The 22,298-nt window shown below is 41.4% G+C and overlaps 1 protein-coding gene across 6 annotated transcripts in view; it reads right to left on the reverse strand.

The window, feature by feature from the left end:
* FAT1 (FAT atypical cadherin 1) overlaps positions 1 to 22,298 on the reverse strand; it is a 302,956-nt gene that overhangs the window by 102,423 nt on the left and 178,235 nt on the right. For all 6 annotated transcript variants that reach the window (XR_005745015.1, XM_040334417.1, XM_040334441.1 and 3 more), the window contains exons 8-10: positions 10,145 to 10,420; positions 9,827 to 10,037; positions 786 to 4,853 (exon numbers count right to left, since the gene is read on the reverse strand). Coding sequence is in view for 5 of the 6 variants with exons in the window: in XM_040334417.1 (XP_040190351.1) it covers positions 786 to 4,853; positions 9,827 to 10,037; positions 10,145 to 10,420 (4,555 nt within the window). In the remaining variant the exon portion in view is untranslated. The remainder of the gene's footprint in view (positions 1 to 785; positions 4,854 to 9,826; positions 10,038 to 10,144; positions 10,421 to 22,298) is intronic.

Consider the following 22,298-nt stretch of genomic DNA (forward strand, 5'->3'; position numbering starts at 1 on the left):
ACGGTATGTACGGGGGATAAAATAAAAAAAAACAGCCGATTGTCATTCTGACAACTCGGCTGAATGTAATGTTAAAACATTTTTTTGGGTGAACCCCCGCTTTAACCAACAACACTTGATCAAGGCATCTGTTGTAATAACCAGGGACACTGCTAGACTTAAGTCTAGAAGTAACTTTGGACACCACTGATAGAGAGCAACTGTAGTGTATGCTGTGTGTCACAAATGTTTGTGGGACCGGTAAAGTATGGGTGTAGTTTAAAAGCAGTTAATTCCAAATAGTGCTTACACTTCTAAACCGACATACTACCGACACCATTTGAATACAGTATGTTCTCTTGACTAATCTAAGCCACATCCTTCCCTTGAAAATGAATACCTTCCTCCCTTCACAGCTCCTTCATGCAGGTAGGGAAACTGCATGCTGTTTTTTTGCCTGGAGGATATAGCATAGTATATTTTATGAGCGCTAATGTGTGCTTCTCTAAATATATCTCATGTATGAAGGTATCAGAGTATCGATGAAGCTATACTAAGTATAATATAAGCAACTTTATATCAGAAGTAGACAACCATGGCTTTCCAGCTGTTGAAAGAAAACTAGCCTCGCCATTGTAAACTGCATCAAAGTGCCTGAGCCTAGAAACACATGTGGACATAACCACAGCTTGGAGGGCTTATATAACTAGAAACTTCAAAGCTTTTTTTTTTTTTCAGATACCAGTATACGAACTTACTGGATGATTAGCAATGGGGAAATATGAAAATTAATAATAATATTTTACCTGTAATGTACATTGTTGTTTCTTTGTTGATGTCTTCAGTGTCATCATCAGTGGTGCTCAAAATGGCAATAACACCACCTAGAGGATCGTCCTCACTCACTGTACCTTTGTATATTTCTGCATTGAAGCGAGGAGGATTATCATTCATGTCCATCACCATAACTTCAATTATAGTGGATGATGACAGCACGTTATCACCATGGTCATAAGCAACTACTACAATGTTGTATTTGTTTCTTTTTTCATGGTTAAGCTCAGCAAGAGTGGTGACCCATCCAGTTTCCAAGTCTACTGAGAAAAGATCTTTGATTTCTTGTGGCTCCTGTGATAGTGCCAGCATATATGAAACATGCCCATTGAGTCCTGAATCCACATCAACAGCTTTAACCTGGATAACGTTAGCTCCTGCTGCAAGATTCTCCACAATGAAAGCCTCATATGGATTGGCTTCGAATCCAGGCTTATTATCGTTGACATCTTTAACCTGGATACTAACATCCACAGAGGTAACGACTTCATGCTCTCCATGAATACTTTGAGCTGACACTGAAAACTGATACCATTTAGTTGTTTCATGGTCCAACATCTTCTCAAGTTTTAGCCGGCCATTTTGTTTGTCGATTACGAAAATGTCGTCAACATTACTATCAAGCGTATTTCCTTTCATGAGATTATAGATTATTGGTTGGCTACTATCTGCTCTGATAACATCCAGCTCTGTACCGACTGGAGTGTCTTCAGAGATACTTAAGGTGTAAAAAGGCTCAGAAAACTTTGGCAGCTGCACTTCAGGTGGAAGTATCTGAATAGTGACTGGCACAATGCTCTCTCTATGTGGTGAGCCATCATCTCTTGCTTTAACAAAAAAGGAAAAGACTTCATCTTCTAATCCAACTAAGCTTTCCTTGGTGGTAATGACTCCAGAATGTTGGCTGATTTCAAAATTTTCGGACACACTTTCAGACTTTGCCACAGTGCTATATGATATATCAGCATTTGCACCCTCATCACTATCAGAAGCCAGGACTCTAACAATAGCAGAACCTCGAGGTGCATCAGATGCAATGCTTAGTTTGTACTCTGATGCACGGAACTTTGGATCATTATCATTATAATCTGTTAGAATTATACTGACAGAGCAAAATCCAACTTTTCCACCAGCATCCTTGGCCATTACACTTATAGGAATGACTTTGTTAGTTGGACTTTCTCGGTCAAGCTTTTCTGCTGTAAACAATTGTCCTTTCTCGTTAAAGTAGAAATTGTCCTTTGCATATTCATTTAGAATGTGGTAGGTGACTTGCCCAAAGACTCCCATGTCTTCATCAACAGCTTTGAGTTCTGTCACAAGGGTATGCACTGGAGAATTTTCTGAAAGTTCTACTTCATATTGACTCTGTCCAAATGTAGGACTATGCAAATTTGAGCTCAATACAGCAATGTGTACCTGAGATGCACTTCTGAACACTCCATCAGAAACTGAGACATTGAGGATATAGAATGCTTGTAGAACACTTTTCCTTAAGTGTGAAACCCGTATTATTCCACTTTTGCTGTCAATAACAAAATTCATATCTTCATTGCCAAAAAGAATAGAATATTCTAGGTTTTCAGCGTCTATACTATCAGGATCTGTGGCTTTGATAGATGTTACAAAGCTTCCTTGCTTTGAAAGTTCACTAATCCTGGCTTCATAAACTTGCTGCGTGAATTCTGGGGGATTATCATTCAGATCAATAACATTGACATTTACACTGGCAATGCTACTTAAAGGAGGACTTCCGCTGTCCACTGCTCTCACTAAAAAGCTGTATACATGCAAATATTCATAATCCAGTGGTTTTGCAACTGCAATGAGTCCATTGCTGGTATCAATGTGGAAATATTGGGAAACATTGCCTTGGTTAGCCACTATGTGGTATGAAATGGCTTTATTTTGACCAGAGTCAGCATCTGTGGCCTTTACTTGTACAACAGATGTTCCAATAACCGAAGCCTCAGACAAGGTAGCAGAATAGGTTCTCTGCTTGAACCTGGGTGAATTATCATTAACATCTTCTAAGATAACATCAACAAAAACTTCAGCATGTGCCCCGGTCACAGAGTCTGTTGCTCGAACTCTCAGTTTATATGCTGGGTGGGACTCAAAATCAAGAGGTGCATATACATTAATTACACCTGTGTTGAAGTTGATATTAAACTGAGTGAATGGATCACCATCTGTGATGCTGTAAATTATTCGGAGACCTTCTGGACTGTTGGCTTGTATGTGCACAACAGGACTATGGAGCTGGGCATTTTCTGCTATTACTGCACTATAAAAAGGCTTTTCAAAGACTGGCATCGCTTTATTCATTACTGTAATTGGAACAACAACCTCTGCTGAAAAGGAAGGGTTTCCACCATCTTTAGCCACAATGGTTATGACATATTCTTTATGAAATTCATCAGGATTAAACTCTTTTTTCAGTGAGATAGCACCTGATGGCCCAATTTGAAAGTGCTGAGAAGGTTCTTTCAGAAAGTAATGTATCTCTCCATTTTTATCAATATCTTTATCCACAGCAGTAACATGGCGGATAATATCACCTACTTCCGCATCCACCTGTACCATTGCATAATATGGAAGACTGACAAAAACAGGGCTGTTGTCATTGATGTCTTCAACAAATACTTTCACCAGGACATGAGCGACTCGAGGTGGTTTTTGCTCATCAGTAACCTCCACGACTATTTCATACATATCCTGCTGTTCTCGATCAAATGGTATACCTGTCGTTGACAATACACCAGAGGTGTGGCTAATTTTAAAACGGATATCTGGATTCAAAATATGGAAGAACAAAGGTTCATTGATGCGACTACCAATTGCACTGATAATGGTTAGGGTTTTTATCTGTGTTGTGTTTTCTTGAATGGATGCAGAATAAGTCCGCTGAGTGAATTTCAACAAGCTTTCTTTACTTTCTTTCACAGTAATTTTCACTGACGCAAGGGTAGAGAAGCGTCCATCTGAAGCTCGTATGTTTAGTTCATAACGACTCCTTAAAGGACTGGTGTTTTGGATAGTTATTATACCTTTTAGGGGGTCAATAGCAAATTTTTCTCCAATGTTACCTTCAACTATGGAATATATGATTTCTGAGAATGAGCCAGAATCATCATCTGTTGCATTAACTGTAATAACTCTTACCCCCTTGTAAGTTGGTATTAATATGGAAGCTTCATAGACTTCTTTTGAGAATACCGGAGCGCAGTCATTGATATCAACCACATAAATTGTAACGTTGGCAGAGTAGTCTGCAAATAGCCGTGGATATCCCATGTCATGTGCTTGGACAGTAAAATGGAATATATTTGTCTGTTCATAATCTAATGTGACCAAGGTGCGTATCGCACCGGTGCTGGGGTCAATGGCAAAATACTTATGGACAGATGGCTCAACAATTTGATAAACAAGTAAAGCATTTGTTTCTCTGTCAGCATCAGTGGCTCGAATTACCAGAGGAGTGTTTTCATCAGTTAACACAACACTGTTAGCTGGTGCAGATTCACTAATGAGTCCTCTGTATTCTCTCTGCACAAAAATGGGAAAGTTGTCATTCTCATCTCGGAGGTGAACAACAAGTGTTGCATTAGTGGACAAGCCAGCCATGTTTGTAGCTTGAACGGTAAGAGTGTAAGATTGCAGTGTTTCAAAATCAAGATCATCTCGTGTTATGACGACACCAGAATTTGGATTGATCTCAAAGGCATTCATTATATTTCCATTCTTGATTTCGTATGTTACTGAAGACTGGCTTTGAGTGGAAAGCATTGCCACAAAACTACCAATTCGTGTTGATTCGCTGATTTCAGCAGAGTACTCTTTCTTCATAAATTTGGGGGCTGCATTATCCGAAATGGTGACAAGAATGTGTACAGATGTTATCTGGCTCATCGTTGGAATTCCGTGGTCTGATGCTTTAATCACAAGTTCATACTGACTTTGACTGCTTCGATCAAGTTCTTTTGCTGTCTTAATAATTCCCAAAACTGGATCAATTGAAAATGCATTTGCAGTATTTCCTGGAAAAAGAAAAAAGACACACTTAATAAACACGACTTGTGTAAAGGCATAAACTAAACGGTCAGATGTTTCAGAAAACTATTTACCATGCATAATCTTCTGCTACAATAATTGAACTAAAAACTTCTACACCTATGGACCATTTGTTTTCATTTTAAGGCAGAATGCAAGAGGTCCTAATTTGCTAAGGCTGTCAAGGTTTAAAGTCATGTTTGCTATTTTAAAGATGGTACAAAGACTGAGGTCTAAACTAAAAGAAATCAGCACTCTACTGTATGAGTTCTAGGAAGATCACTGGTGTGTCAAAAATATTTTACCTAACTATGGCAACGTTCCTTTTATGATTATATAAATGGTATTCAATCACACAGTCTACTTTCTCAAGTAAAACTTTAAATGGCTGTGCAAAGCCCTTCAAATCATGATTATGCCATTACAGTCCTTAGCAAAGCAAATGTGATTATCAGCCAGGCTACACAGTATGGTTTTGATAAGAAGACTGTGTGATGTGTTAACAAGAGGTCATTTGCTGTGAAATCTACTTTGGAAACATAATTAGTTTATTCTATTTTTTTCCAAATAATTGTAAAAGTGTGAGGCTAGTTTCTAAAAAGGAGCAATTAACATATGATGAAATGCTCCATTCGAGCAGAGGGAATTACACCAGGGAGCTGGTAAATGATAATGTCTGCTCTGACTGTTGTGCTATGAACACTATGCCATTCTCAGAATAGAACATTACAAAGTCCATAAAATATCACAAGCATCTGAGGAATCCCTATGCTGCTGCCTTGGAAGATTGACAGTTATAATTTATTCCCCCAGAATTTTGATGGGAAAAATGTGACATTTAAACCCATTTTGATATACTGTATCATCCGTTTTTTCATCAGCCAATCAACTGACAGTGTCATTTAAAATGTGAAAATATTAGTACAAGGACAAGGCACACATGCATGCCACAAATATTTCTAAAAAAGGCTATCTTTGGTATTTCTCTGCCAAACAAAAATATTGGCAGGCAGATGTTTTTATAATTGCTACCACCTACTACTACAAAAAAAAAAACATTTATTTCAAGGAAAAAATGCATAAACATGCAATTGTAAATTGTCATCTTTGCCTAAAATTACATTATTTGGACAACTATTTTTAGTATAGAAATATATAAACTTTAAACTATTACCTGAAAAGTCAAAGGGCATTTCCAACATGCAATAACCGATAGTAGCCAATCTTAAATTCAGTAAATAATGATATGACTGGTTGATTTAGATTACTATTCCATGCATAATTGTTTCCTGCAGTGATTTATTGAATACAATATCTCTAAATAGTTTTTGCGAGATAAGTATTTCATACTTGTAAAGCCTGGTATACACGGGCCAAATTTCCAGAGACATTTGCCAATTATAAAAAAAGAAACGGCCAGCATTTGGTCCGTGTGTATGTCGCTCTGTCCAACAGAAGCTGGCTGTTCGTATGGCTTCTGTCGGACGAGCGTGCTGGAAAAAACAGCAGCCGATCGACTCCCGATCAGCGCTCTCAGCCAATGGCAGAGTGCACTGATCAAAGTATTCTGGCAAGGGGGAGGGGGGCGGAGGTCCGTTCCCCTGTCAACAGCTCAGTGGGGGAGATGGCAGTACTTACTTTGAATGTTAAGTACAACGGTTCCGACCAAAGCTGTCAGTTTTTTTTTTAACCCAAAAACTAATGGTGTGTACCAGGTTTAAGGCTTAAAGAGTAACTTCACATTTCTTGAGAATAAAAAAAATCTCCTCTGGGGGATCAATGTCCATTACAGGGATTTTAATCAACTTGGTAGCAGATTCCTACCCTATTTTGCTGTCAAGAAAAAGCATTTTGTTTCAAAATACTGACTGAATACTTACTCATTCTGAATGGGACTGGACATAATTCATCAGTTGATGCACTTTCTGTGTTGTAATGAGGAAAGATGCAGTGTCTGTATCCCTTCAGAAGTGTATACCTTGGGGAGTACCTCACCAAAATTTTAATTTCTATTGCAGGGTTGCCTAAAATCTGACTTGTATCTTTTTTTTATTATTATTGTATCAGAGAGCCAATCACACATGCAGGAAATTACATTTTTGAAGGCATTCTGTAACTGTACAGAAGGTCTCCAGGTTACCATATTGCATAGAATTTTCCAGAAATTTGCACAAGGAAAGTGAATTTTTAATAGCATTAAAGGGGTTGTAAAGGTAAAAAAATAGCTTTCTCTACCTTAGTGCAGTCCTCCTTCACTTACCTCATCCTTCCATTTTGTTTTTAAATGTCCTTATTTCTTCTGAGACATCCTCACTTCCTGTTCTTCTGTCTGTAACTCCACACAGTAATGCAAGGCTTTCTCCCTGGTGTGGAGTGTCGTGCTCGCCCCCTCCCTTGAAGGGAAGGGGCGAGCACGACACTTCACACCAGGGAGAAAGCCTTGCATTACGGTGGTGAGTTACAGACAGAAGAACAGGAAGTGAGGATTTCTCAGAAGAAATAAGGACATTTAAAAGCAAAATGGAAGGATGAGGTAAGTGAAGGAGGACTGCACTAAGGTAAAGGAAGCTATTTAGGGATTTTTTTTTTTACCTTTACAACCCCTTTAAGTTACAACATGGCTCGTGCACCAAATATAAATGCTATATTATTTTTGTATTTGCTATATATTTTTTTATCCACAAAAGTGGAGTAACCCTTAAATAAAAATTGCAAAGTGTAAATGTATAGAGGCCTATGGTAGTTGATCACAGTTAATGTTTTACTGATTTGACTTCAGTAAAAACGAAATTAAATGGTTTGGTATGGATTACAGCAAATTACACATCAGCATTGTTCACTGAGCTGTGACCATGAACTTCCACCCTAGGAAACTTCTGAAAGCAAGTTGGCCTGAGGTAATATTAAACATACTGCACCTAACTTTCTTAAAGCCCTGTCAAGACCTGGGCAATTCACACTGAGCATATAGTATGATGAAAATATACATGATCAATAGATCTAGGTATATACATAGTTCAAGTTAAAGAAAAATATTCTGGAAAGGGCATGAATCAAGTTTCTCAAAAAGCCATAACAGAAATAATAAACGTAGTATTAAGTTAGGATAACATAATCCTTAAGGCTCCGTTCAAATCTAGGTGCATGGGGGCGACAATCATGCAAATAGAATCACGGGACTTTATTTAGTTTAAGGGCTCTTTCACACGGGCGAACCGTATGTCCGCTTTTTCATCCATCCGTGTACAGATGAAAAAGGGACATACATTGGTTCCTATGAGATTGTGGGTGTCAGCGGATGAACATCCGCTGACACCTGATCTCGCCCAGTTCCTCAATCCTCTGATCCTGCAGACAGAGGAAAACCCTCGGGTGAACACGGACAGACGGTGGAGGGGAGGGCGAAGAAAAGACAGGGCGGTCCCTGCACAGTGTGTGGGGACCGCCCTGTCATCCGCCGGCTCAGCGGGGATCATTATTGATCCGCCCCTTGTGAAAAAGAGTCCTAAGATGGAGAGGCATTAGAACACTTGCCAATTTTTATTGCTGTCTGTGCTCTCGTTACGGAGATTCACTCTCTAAATTGTTCTGGTTTACCATTATCATTGAAAGTGTAAGTAAAAGAAAATCCCACATTTTGGGTTGTCCCTGTAAAAGTAATCAAGGGGAAATGTTCTAATGGGGACACTAGTTATTCTGATGACCTGGGGGTCCCCTAGGAATTCCCTTAATTTGCAGGGATTACCTTTCCCTTCCTGTTTGGCTATGGGACAGGAAGCGAAGGGAAATCTCCGCAATGGGACACGGCTGGTGAAAAAAAAATCTGACAGGTATTATAACCCTCCCTATCCAAAATGAAAATAAAAATGTTTTTGCTTATATTTCTACATTAAAGATAGATCAATGAGCAATGAAAGTTCCTTCTTAGTTTGTTTTCTCCCTGAATTGCTCCTATAGTGTAGGAGATTTGCCAATTGAGGAGCAGCCTAGGTTATTCTACCTTGTGGATAGTGGGGTCCTCCTCACACTAGTGTATTTAGGTTTTGTGCTGCCCTAGGCCTGACTAAACTTGTGCACCCCCTAATTTAAATATGACCCACCCCTTCCTGTCAAGGACACACCCCTATTTGTTTAAGACCCGCCCTGAAATTTTCGAGTGGGGACACTAGTTTTGAGGGCCTGGGAGGGGGGGGGAGATGGCTTGCCTTAATTTGCATAGATTTCCTCTCACTTCTGTTTGGCTATGGGGCAGGAAGTGAAGGGAAATCTCTGTAATGGGACAGGGATAATAAAAAATAAACTGACGGGCTATAACCCTCCCTTACTTACAAAAATGTGGTGCCTATAGTTCTTCTTTAAGAACAAATTTCTGATAATTTTATGGAGAGGACTAAGAAGATATAACCAATGGTGCAGCAGAAAACATATATCACAGTGAATAAGGTTTGTTGTCCAGCATAAAAGGACAGTCAAAATTAGAAGCAGCGCCCCACCCCCACAGTTGCGTAATGCCGGCAGCCCGCATACCAGAAGCAGTGGGGCCACTTTTTGCGGGTGATAGACTAATTTGCTTCTCAGCCCAGTCTGCCCCATAAGAGCGGGTGGGGACTCTTTCCGTGCTGCCACCCTGCAAAGTGCTGCCCTAGGCCTGGGCCTTGTTGGCCTAGGCCAGGATGCAGCATTGCCTCCTTGTGATGTTTGCCACCGACAAATACCGGGAAAAGCATGTTAATATAAGGAGTCATCATGGGGCAGAGGGATCTCTGCGCTCAAATATGAGGTCCGTTACCTTTTTTTAGACACTGGAAATTGATATTGAGTTATTTTGATATATCAACTTTTCCACAAAACATTTTTGGTGAGCCTAGAGCAAGTGACCTGTTTGTGCACTGAAGCTATATCCAGTATATAAGGCCTCTATTCAGGTGTATGTGTTGCTATTATGCAAAATATACCATACCTGACTCAATGGAATAAACAACCTCAGCATTTTTCCCTTTATCTTTATCCAAAGCAGTAACTTGAAGCACGGCAGATCCAACAGCTGCTGATTCATAGACTTGACCTTCATAGAAAGAGCTTGTAAACCAGGGGGCATGGTCATTGGTGTCAGTCACATTGATAATAATTCTGGCATAGTTGCGCATGACAGGGACATCTTGATCACGCACCTGAAAAATGAATGCTCAGTCAATACTCCAGCACATGAATTTTACAATGAAAAATAAAAAATGTCCCATTTGTCAGCCGCCGAGAAAGATGTGTGATTACTGCTTACCATTACGGTAAGAATATGTTGCTGCATTGCTTCGTGATCCAATTTTTCTACAATGTACAGGGAGCCTGTGGCAGGGTCTATCCGAAACTTCTTCAGACTAGCAGGGTCAGTGCTGCTCTGTAATGTGTAAATCAATTTATTCTTCTCATCTTTGTCAGTGGCAGTGACTTGCAAAATCTCCGTCTCCGGTCTAACATCTTCTGGGATCAGCACTTTGTACTTTGAGGAAGAAAATACTGGCCGGTGGTCATTGGTATCAATTACTTTAATTAAAACCTAAAAAGAGAGCATAATTAAAGATAACACGGTTTAAAGGCACTGAATATGTTACATTGCATAAATATTTATTTTTGTCTTCCACATACATCACCAATTTTCTGTTAAGGGATTGTGTTAATACAGCTTATGAAGATGCATAATGTGATTACATTTTTTTTTTCATGTAAGCTTGTCATGAGACGAAGATGGTGGCTGTTGCTTCTGACCTCTACTTGTCAAGATGCTATCTGCTTGGCCATCATGAGGAGGCTTTGCTTTAAGACATTTTGAAGCTAATGACCTTTGAATTGTTGTATTTATCTGCATGTTCCAGGGCTGTGATTCAGAAGTACTGAAACCAGACACTGCCAGGGAATCAGCATTTTCAGAAGGTGCCAAGCAATGCTAGCCACATAATTTACTCATGGCCGATCCACTTGAACGTGCAACATATATTTTCAGCCTGTAGTGTTTTTGCTCTAAACTCTATATTTCCCATGTGCATGTTATTTTTTCTTTTGTCTATACACATATAACCTTAGGCACTTTTTTTATCATTGTGCTGGTGGTCATGGCTACTCTGTATATAAATGGAGGATGCTAGCTTACACATTCAAATATTTCATGGAAGGGTGCCTGATCTCCCACAGCCCCAAGGCACAAGGTATTTTGGGGAGCCATTGTGTTGAAGAAGGTTATTGAGTTGAGTTGAGTTCAGTGGCATCTTGATATAGCTCGGTCATATACCCCGTAGGATCCAGACGTGCTGCGGATGGTAAAGTCTGCCATCTTATGGTGCCTACTGTCTGTCACTGAATGCAAATGGTTCTCTTGTTCTAGTCTAGTTGGAGCTTAAGCTGGCTATACATTACATTATAAAAAAGTTTTATTCAAATTTCCTTTAAGCTGGACATAGACAGTCCAAATCTCGGCCAGTTATTGGCCAAGATTTGAACCATGTATGGGCAGGCTGAATGCACCCAAATTGATTGGTCAATCAACTTAAGTACAACCAGCCTGTTGGATTTTACATGTGATTATTGCTAGCCACTATTACAGCCACTAGCAGTATGCTCTATAGTCTCCCGGCTGGAACGGCTATCCGTGCCCCTCTGCCAGGAGAACACAATGGTTCTGTGTGAGGGATTCCCCCCCATCGATGGGATTGCAGGAAAGAAAAGTGCTCCATCTATGGCCAGCTTTAGATTTACCTTCAGATGTGTAGTTCAAGGGCCTGCCTAATTGCATACACATGGAAAGTGTTTAGGTTTGACCTTGTATTATATGGTTTTGGTAATTTCAAAGGAAAGTCATACAAGACAATGTTATAACGTATGGCCTGCCCTTCGCTCCAAGGCCAAGGACTCTGCCCACATCCATGTGACAGCTGTGGGTCAATCAAAAAGCAGCAGCACTTATACTTGAAGTGATTGAAGTAGCCGGGAGAGAAGTTTATTTTACTGGGGATAAAAGCCCAAGATCATTTTCATTTTTGGATGCGGAAACATATTTACAGGCTCTCCATACAGGCATAGAATCGATAGCTGACAAAGACAACAAATCATCCCCTGGCTTGGATATATCTAGTGCATCAAATTGGAATTGGCCGCATACAAATTGGAAGTTAGCCCTACTGCATGGGGCTATTGGCCCTTAACCATGGGTGCCCCATCCAGCCCTGCTACTGGTTGCCTTTAAACCTCCATTGTTGCATACACATGGTCAGAATTTCCGACAACAAATGTTAGATGGAAAATCCGACCATGTGTATGCTCCATCAGACATTTGCTGTCGGAACTTCTGACAACAAATGTTTGAGAGCTGGTTCTCAAATTTTCCGACAACAAAACTTGTTGTCGGAAATTCAGAGCGTGTGTACACAATCTGACGCACAAAATTCCACGCATGCTCGGAATCAAGCAGAAGAGTCGCACTGGCTATTAAAATTCATTTTTCTCGGCTCGTCGCACGTGTTGTACGTCACCGCATTCTTGACGTTTGCAATCTCCAACAACATGTGTGTGACCATGTGTATGCAAGACAAGTTTGAGGCAACATCCGTCGGAAAAAAATCCACGGTTTTGTTGTCAGAATGTTCGATCATCTGTACGCGGCATATGAGAGTGACAGCTGTTGCAGCTGAACAGTGCTTAGGGGTGCTTACACTTCGGGAAGTATGCATCAATGGACACATTTCCAAAATGCAAGAAATCTGGGTGCATACTGCCCCAAACAGATGGAATGCTGAGTGCACCATCCAGCCCTGTCCAGCTGAAGCAGCTGTCAGCCTCTCAAAGAGTTTGACAGGCTGCTGGTAGTGGGGCTGGATGATGCACCTGTGCCCTCCACCTGAAGCTAAATGCTGAAGCCCCATGTACTGGGGCTAAACACCTAGGGCCAGATCCACAGACATTTACACTTGCGCCGCGTATCAGAGATATGCTACGCCGCCGTACCTTACCTGGCGTACTTTCAAATCCTCAAAGATTTTGCGTCGTAAGTTACGACTGCGTAGTGTATTTCTGGCGGCGGAATTCAAATTGGCGGGTAGGGGGCGTGATTCATTTAAATGAAGCGTGTTCCCGCGCCGATTGAACTGCGCATGCTCTATTTCAAAATTTCCCACCGCGCTTTTGCGCGAAATGACGTCACAACGACGTCATTTTTTGAACTTAGACGTGACTTACGTCCATCCCTATTCACGGACGACTTACGCAAAAAAATAAAAAAATCGAATTTCGTCGCGGGAACGACAGCCATCCTTAACATGGCAAGTCTATCTATACGCCGCAAAATACCAGCTTTAACTATACGCCGTAAAAAGCCGACTAGAGACGACGTAAGAGAATGCGACGGCTGCGCGTACGTTCGTGGATCGTCGGAAAAAGCTAATTTGCATACCCGACGCGGAAAACGATGCAAACTCCACCCAGCGGGCGCCAAAGTATTGCACCTACGATCCGAAGGCGTACGAAGCCGTACGCCTGCCGGATCGAACCCAGAAGCTGTCGTATCTTGGTTTGAGGATTCAAACTAAAGATACGACGCGGGTAATTTGAAAGTAAGCCGGCGTATCAGTAGATACGCCGGCGTACTCGCTATGTGGATCTGGCCCCTAGTGTGTATAGGCCTTACGGATTGTACAAGGAAGTGTCTTCTCAGTGCATAAACACGCACTTCTGACCCAAACAACCATGTCACAGTCTTGAGCTTTCCAATTGTTCATCAGTCATCCCATGTTTACAGGCACTGTAATGCCTCGTACACACGATCAGAATTTCCGATGGAAACAGTCAAATTTTCATCAGATATTCCGACCGTGTGTATGCACCATCTGACTTTTTCCATCGGAAATTCCGACGGAGTTAGAAAGAGAACATGTTCTCTTTTTTTCTGATGGAACAAAAATTTGGAAATTCCATTCGTCTGTATGGAACTCCGACGGAGAAAAAAAACACGCATTCTCAGAAACAATTTGACGCATGCTCGGAAGCAGCGAACTTCATTTTTCTAAGTTCGTCGTAGTGTTGTACGTCGGAATTTGGTGTGTCCGTGTGTATGCAAGACAGCTTGAGCGGAATTCCGTCGGAAAAACCCATCTGAGTTTATTCCGACGGAAACTCTGATCGTGTGTACAGGGCATTAGGCCCCATTTACACTGGCAGTATCAAACTTGTGTTTATATGCAGTTAGAGGACATCTCTAAGCACATATAAATGCAGGTAATGCTTTTTAAATGGTGTCATCCAAACTCAGCATTTACCTGCATTGAGGTGCATTAGGTTAAGCTGTGTTTAGGGAAAAATAGAAGAAGACCAGGTGTTCAGGATCCGATTAGACACTCTAAACATTGCTAAACGAATGTAAACATGGATGAACCCACAACAGGAACACCTAAGCGCAGGAAAAGGTGATAACATTTGTTTATACTTCCCAGATAACTTTGCGAGCCTATTTGTTTTTATTCAGAGGTCCATGAGGAGCTCATAATACTTCGACAGTGAATACGACCACTTTAGTTAGAAGAGAGAAAGTAAGAAACCGTAGCCCAGATTCTCAAAGGGCTTACGACGGCGCAAGCCATGTACGCCGTTGTAAATCCTAATCTGGGCCGTCGTATCTATGCGACGAATCAGTTACGCATAGATATCCATTAGATCCGACAGGCGTAAGGCTCTTAAATGCACTTTTTTATTTTGCCGCTAGGTGTCGCCTCCGTCGTTTTCCCCGTCGAGTGTGCAAATTAGCTAGATACGCGAATTCCCGAACGTACGCGCGGTCGACGCAGTGAAGTTACGACGTTTACGTTAGGTTTGCGTGGCGTAAAGTTGCCCCTGCTATATGAGGGGAAACAAATGTTAAGTATGGCCGTCGTTCCCGCGTCGAAATTTTTAAATTTACGTTGTTTGCGTAAATTGTCCGTGAATAGGGCTGGATGCCATTTACGTTCACGTCGAAACCAATGACGTCCTTGCGACGTCATTTGGAGCAATGCACCCTGGGATATTTTCCAGACGGCGCATGCGCAGTACGTTCGGCGCGGGAACTCGCTTAATTTAAATGCTCCACGCCTCCTACCTGGCTAATTTGAATTAGGCGGGCTTGTGCCGGGTGATTTACGCTACGCCGCCGCAACTTTACAGGCAAGTGCTTTGTGAATAAAGCAATTGCCTGTAAAATTTGCGGCGGCGTAACGTAAATGACATACGTTACGCCGCCGCAGAGATACGCCGGATCTACGAGAATCTGGCCCGTGTTTTTAGAGTAACTGGGCGCAGGATCATTCCCAGAATAGCTTTACCACCAAACAATCGTTATCTCAGTTCTGGTACATTCCATAAACACTCATAGGAATGTTTGTGAATGTCACAGCAGCTATTTCATACCAAACAAGTTGTACTTTACGTTCACCCATCTTATGAACAAGGAGCTTGTTAAGATAATGTGATTACGCTTTCAATGTTTTATCTGCTTCCAGTTTATGCTTTAGACATCTTTTTGCTCCTAAAAACACCGCAGGTGGAAACAGTAAGCGGTGTTGTTCACTACTCTTCTGACAGACTTCATTTTGAGTTTCAATGTCATCAAATATAAAACAATACATGAATTAACATGCCTTTGGGCATCATAGATTATATCTCCATCTGCGACAATAATTTCAGGTGATGATTTTACACGGTTTTACTTTATGAGGTGATAAATTCATAAAACAGGAGCAGCGTTTTCAAGATTCCAATCAAACATAGCGATACCCTGGGAATAACAGCACAACCTGCGCTATTTACTTACATATTTTGTAACATACATGGATGGTTACAGTCATATGCACAGTAAATTCCAGAGAACAACAGCATAAACGGAATTATTTAGCAACTTCCCATGCGGCAGGGGAGCTTACACTCTAATAAGTGGCTACATAAATAATAGAGGATTGCAGCTGCAAGATAAAGACACTATTGTGTCTTCCCTGCCTTGTTGCAGGGTAGGGAGACACACATTACAGCAAGGAAGACTCCAGTGTAGCCTCTGCGAATTGAAGGTAGAGGAGGGAACAAGTATTATGCAAACAAAACACTGATGTATTTTCAAAGCCAAAACTTTTTTTTTTTTTTTTTTCCATCTATGCCTGACTGTAGAGGTTTTTCTTCATTCATACCCAGATAGCAAGGATAACTTGCCACAAATTAGTGTCAGTGTTGAATTGTAAGTCTGTTAACCTCCCTGGCGGTATGATTCTGTCTGGAATCACGTACCAAAAGCGGTACAATTATTTTGCAAGGAAATTTGGCGTTTTATACTGTAGGCCTGTAATTCTTAGGAATAACTCATTTAAATCTGACCAAACAAGAGTCTAGTAGGCATCCCGGGTATGAATTTAAAAAAAAAAATATATAAAATTATAATATAATAAATAATTATAAATAATTATAACAAATAATAATATAATTATAATAAAAATTATTCAATAATGTAATCAACTCAAAATCACTGAAATTTGCTCAGTTGCAGAATTGTCGCTGTCATTACTTTTATTTTGTTATGACGAATTTCCCCACAAATCGCTATCGCACATTTCTGCAAGTGATTATAATTTATTATATAGTTATAATGCTGCTCTAAAACCATTTTTGACATAAAAGGGACACTTTTGGTTGCTATGGACAATCTACAGTTTCCAGGGAGAAAGAACAGTTTTTATTATATAAAAGAACATGTAGGGCACTGGGCAGACCACTAGGGACAAGGGGGGGGTGTATTTTTTACATACAGTACTGTAATCTATAAGATTACAGTATACTATATGTAATGTGTTTGTTTACTTTTTTGAATTTGACGCCGTTCTCCGCCCCCGTGCGTTGTAACGTCGCAGGAAACGGAGAACGGCGGCACACGGGGACACTGAATCGAGCGAGCACCCGCTCGCTCACAAAGCGGGGATGCATCGCAGGATCCAGGGACAAGGTAAGTAATTCCCTGTCTGTGGATGCTGCGAAAGGTAAGCCGCGCCGCTGCACGCTCTGCACATCTACCCGAGTGTGACTCGGGGATACCCATCCTAACATGGAAAAACCACCCCGAGTCACGCTTGGGGATACCGCTAAGGGGGTTAACTTGATGCCCATTTACACTGGCAAGTTTTACACATGCAGAGCACTTGAAGCATAAATTCTGGTTGACACTTTTCCAATTTGTAGCAAATTTGCATGGCAAGTCTCTAGCAAGAGCAAAGTTTCAGTGGTAAATCTACAGCAAGAGCTCTGCAAGTCTACACCATGAACCCAGTGGTGGGATAACTATTTTACAACATAATTGAACCAGAGCTTGCAGCAGACTTGCACAATGTTTACAAAGAAATTTGATCTGGGGTCATGCAATGCGGACTTGCTACAATTGTGCAACAAACTTGTGAAGCCTGGCGAGTCTAGTAATGGCTTAGCAAGTCATTTTCAAACTTGAAGCACAACTGCTTGCCATCTGGGTAATTGCACCCAGTTCAGGTACTATGTAATGCACAAGCCTCATAAAGTAAGCAAAAAACATCCTTTACTTTCCCTGACTGAGCCAAATCCTTCATGTGTCTCACACGCTCCCCCTCCCAGACACTGCAGCTCACATTGGGAGGGTTTCATACACAGTACTGTCAATCCAGAAAACAAAGGGCAGGTGTGCTGATTGACAAGCTACAGGCTTGTGAATAAGCAGTGACAATGTTGATAGCCATCCCCTGATAGAACACTGGACTGCGAGCCAGGCCATCTCATCCAACATCAGTGCCTGACCTCACAAATGCGTTTCTGGAAAAATGGTCAAACATTCACATAGACACACACTCCTAAACCTTGTGGACAGCCTTCCCGGAGGGATAGCTGCAAAGGGTGGGCCAACTCAATATTGAACCCTACGGACTAAAAATGGAATGCCAATTAAAGTTCATGTGCATGTAAAGGCAGGTGTCCCAATAGTTTTGAAAATATAGTGTATGTTTCTAATGAAATATTGTGGTACAAATGTGCACTGAACATTCATATAGCCCATGCCTTCAGAGATGTGAAAATTAGCACCTTGTAGACATCCTTTGTGCCAGCCTTTATCAGAAGAAAAATAAATAAAAAAATAACACAGGAAAGTTCAACAACCCCCACCCCAAAGGTTTGCTCTGGGATGTCTGGATAAGTTTGATTAGGCCCACAGACATTACCCCTATCTGAGTATAAATGGGGACATTATAGTCATCCTCCTTTCTCCAGGCAGAGAATGGATGGGTACTTGACTCTACCAAAGTACCTAAAGCCCTAAAAGCTCTGTACAAAACCGTTGATTGGTAGGAATTTTACTGGATCCCTTCGACTTAAAGCGGGAGTTCACCCATTTCTGTTTTTTTTCCTCTTTTCCCCATAGCTGGATGCTCGTTTTGTCTAGGGGAATCGGCTATTTGTTTTAAAATATGAGCAGTACTTACCCGTTTTCGAGATGCATCCTCTCCGTCGCTTCCGGGTATGGGTCTTCGGGAGCGGGCGTTCCTTCTTGATTGACAGTCTTCCGAGAGGCTTCCGACGGTCGCATCCATCGCGTCACTAGTAGTCGAAAGAAGCCGAACGTCGGTGCGGCTCTATACTGCGCCTGCGCACCGGAAAATCGCGACGCGATGGATGCGACCGTCGGAAGCCTCTCGGAAGACTGTCAATCAAGAAGGAACGCCCAGTCCCGCAGCCAATACCCGGAAGCGACGAAGAAGATGCATCTCGTAAACGGTAAGTACGGATCATATTTTGAAACAAATAGCCGATTCCCCTAGACAAAACGAGCATTAATCTAAGGGGAAAATGTGTTCTCCATGGGTGAACCTCCGCTTTAAAGACAAAAAAAATTGGATTTTTGGTCTGGGAAGTCCTACCAATTCTTCCTTATCTCTCTACAGGTTGTCACATACAGCTAAACTTTCAGCGTATTCTTGCTGAATTGGCCACAATTTGAGCCATGGGTGACTCTGTTGGCATCAACCAAATTTTTTGGACGATCATAGGCAGCATCCAATCAGATGTGAGTACTCTTCTGGTATTCCGACAGCAATGGGTGCTTGCTGTCAGAATACAATAAACGGCAGGAGGTATTTCTGCAGTCGTGCTGCAAAGAATTTATAAATTTGTATGTTTGGCCAACTTAAAAGTTATTAATTGCATGAAAATTAAAACAAATGTTTTATATACTCTCGCTATTTACTTTATTTTAAAGCTACGTAGCTTCATATCCACATCTTATTAATTGCAGTACTGTAAAGAGCATATATAGAGCCAAGGTGAATGTTTATGTAGCTTTGTATATAAAATAACACCCTTGGGAGCACAAATTGCAGCGCTGCACACAATTCAGACATTAGCACAAAGGATGGGCCAGAACAAGCTGAATTTTCAGAATGTAATTTGTATGAGTTTTCTTAAAAAGCCTATACAACCTTGACCTTGGAAGTATAGTGGAACAGCGTGCTAGAAAAAAAAAGTGAATATGCAAGCAGTTCTTCAACCAGAGTCCTACGGCTGCATGGAGCACAGCCCGCGTACTTACAGGAATGCCTGTTAATTAAGATTTGCCAACACCGAGCACATTCTCTGAATTCTTGATTGTACAAATCCCTATGATTATTCAACAGTTTAAACCATTGGCTCAATGCGCCAGAATGCGTATGATCCTGTAACTTACTTAGGATATATTCTACAAAGAAAATGTTGCAGGTAATTAAGACTGAAACCCCTTATTTACTGTAAGCAATGACTGAAGCTGAAGATCCTATTAAGTGCAGTATGTTGTTGCCAACCGACTCTGTTTCCCAAATAGCATTGCTTCTTGGAGTCTGACAATGGCAGCATCCAACTAGATGGGAGCCTTAGCATAAAACAGACCTCCCAACTGATTCCCATATAAAATTTGGGTAATGAGAAAAAATATCATTTAATATATCCTCTTAGAAGTCATTTTCAAGATTTATAATTCTGCAGCTTTCATTAAATTAATACAGTTGAACCTCGGATTACGAGCATAGTCCGTTCCAGGAGTATGCTCGTAATCCAAATTACTTGCATATTAAAGCGAGTTTTCCCATTGAAGTCAATGGAGACGAAAATAATTTGTTTCGCATTGACTTCAATGGGATGCAATACTGAATGCGGCCAGTGGGGGGGGGCGCCAGAGAGTGCCAAAAAGTCCAAAAAAAGGCCCGGAGGACACTTTGGCTCGTTTCCTGTGCCCCCATACCTCAGGCCAAATGAGGTACTGCAGGCCAATGTTTGGCTTTTCTCGGCTCCTGCGCCCCCATACCTCAGGCCAAATGAGGTACTGCAGGTCTATTTTCGGCTCTGCTCAGCTTCTGCGCCCCCCTCGGGCCAAATGAGGTACTGCAGGCCTATTTAGCTTGAATTCTGCTTGTCTTGCGAGTCAACACTCGCAAACCGAGACAGAATTTTAAAAAAGTTGCTCGCAAATCAAAACGCTCTCAAACCAAGTTACTCTTAAACCGAGGTTCAACTGTACCTGGTAATGCTGCCATGAAGGTGCTTATTTAAATACGTTTGTGATAGGGTGACAACAGTCTCCCAAATGGGATTCTGTATTGTCACTCATTTTACAAAGACTTCTGATGGAGACTTTGGGGTTGATTTTCTAACGTATTTTGAAGAGGGGGACATGACTTCCAAATTTCCACCCAGGGGACACAGAGCTCCTAGAAGGGGGATTTTCTTTGCTGTCGTTACAGAGGGAATGCAGTCAAGGATTTGTTATTTTTTGTGGTATGCCTAGAGAAGGAAGTTGTTCTCATTTGTTGCTCTTCAGGTCAAGTTGGGCATCCCATAATCCCTATGCTCTATCCAAATTGTTTTCCCCAATAAAACAAGAACACAAAGCCCAAGGACTGATTCCTTGTCTCTGAATGAGAGTTGAAAATATGTGTTGCCTGGTTGTGTAGGAATATGGGGGCCCAAAATCCAGCGGCCCTCTAGAAGGTAGCGCTACACATTTATTGGATTTTGCCGATCTGTCAATTCGCACATTATACCCAACCTGTAATCCCCAATTAATGAGAACCTCCGGCCTATGCAAGAATTCTTGCGTGTCACTGTGAATGTATTTCTTTTAAAGTTAAGATTCCAGCATATGATCTTTTAAATCCTAACACCACCTCCTACTTTCAAGTAGGAATTCAGTCAACCCTGATAACTGGGTAAAACGAAGATTTGTAAAGCTCACTTGCACAGCCACCCTGGGACTCTGACTCAAGCAGCGCAATCTGAGAAACTCAAGAATTTATGAAATGCCCCTAGATATTTAATGATGCTGCAATGTTCGGATCCTGCTGCCCTTCTCTGTTTGCCTGGGAAATCTTAGCCCTGCCTTGTGCCATCCTGCTTCACTAGTTAATAATCCCACACTTCAGTGAAAAGAGGTATTTGTTCAATTACCCATATACCAGACTCCAAATCTGTTAGGAAGAATGGACTGCGTTGATTAATTATTTCCAAGGCCATGTGGTCAAAGGCCTAGTAGTCAATGAGCCCCAACAAGTAAAAAAGCCATTACAGCTTTTCTGTGGGCAGGAACATATTTCATTTTGAAACAAACTGTAGAGCAGGGCTGGGATCTAAGTATTTCCTCCCTTTTCATTTTTTGTGAGTCTCTTTAACAACACTTCACTGACCCTGCATGCCCTTCTATAGTCACTGTGTCTCAGCCTCCATTCTCAGCTTCAGAGGTCTGTATAAATAACTAAAAATGCCAAAGAAAAAAAAACTAACCAGGGGATTATTCCACTCAGAACAGCAATCTTTCAAAAGATGTGTTATTGTCTCGGATGCCATGGCAGCCGTGTTACATTCAGCCTGGGAAGGCTGAGCAAAGCAGCCAGATCTCCATGGGCTGAAGCAAGCAGAGGCGCGCGGCATTGCAGAAATAACCATGACGTGAAGCAGACACAGAATGGAGAAGCATTTAGATGCTGGGGCTTCTGAAAATGTTTGGATGTTACTCCAGGTTAACAATTTATAGCCGATTTGTTCATGGAGAGAAGGTGCTGTTTAGCCTGAATTATCACATTTTCTTATGCCTTGGAGCGGTAATTTTTCACATGTTGGAAGTGTGGAATTAAGGTTTGAACATAAGAGGCCCTGTACAATAATAAAAAGTGCTAAGTGAAAACTGTAGGAGCTCTGCTAAGCACCATTCTTATTAATGCTACCTTACGGCCTAAAGATTAAAGCGGTGGTTCACCCTAAATAACAACATTCTACCATAAAATACAGCATACTAGCGTGAGCTACAGTATGCCTTTATTTATTTTTTTGGCGCCGTACTCACAGTTTAATCCCATAGTGAAGTTTCAGACTCCCCGCGGGGAATGGGCGTTCCT

Source organism: Rana temporaria, chromosome 1 (genome assembly GCF_905171775.1).
Source record: "Rana temporaria chromosome 1, aRanTem1.1, whole genome shotgun sequence".
Taxonomy (NCBI): Eukaryota; Metazoa; Chordata; class Amphibia; order Anura; family Ranidae; genus Rana; species Rana temporaria.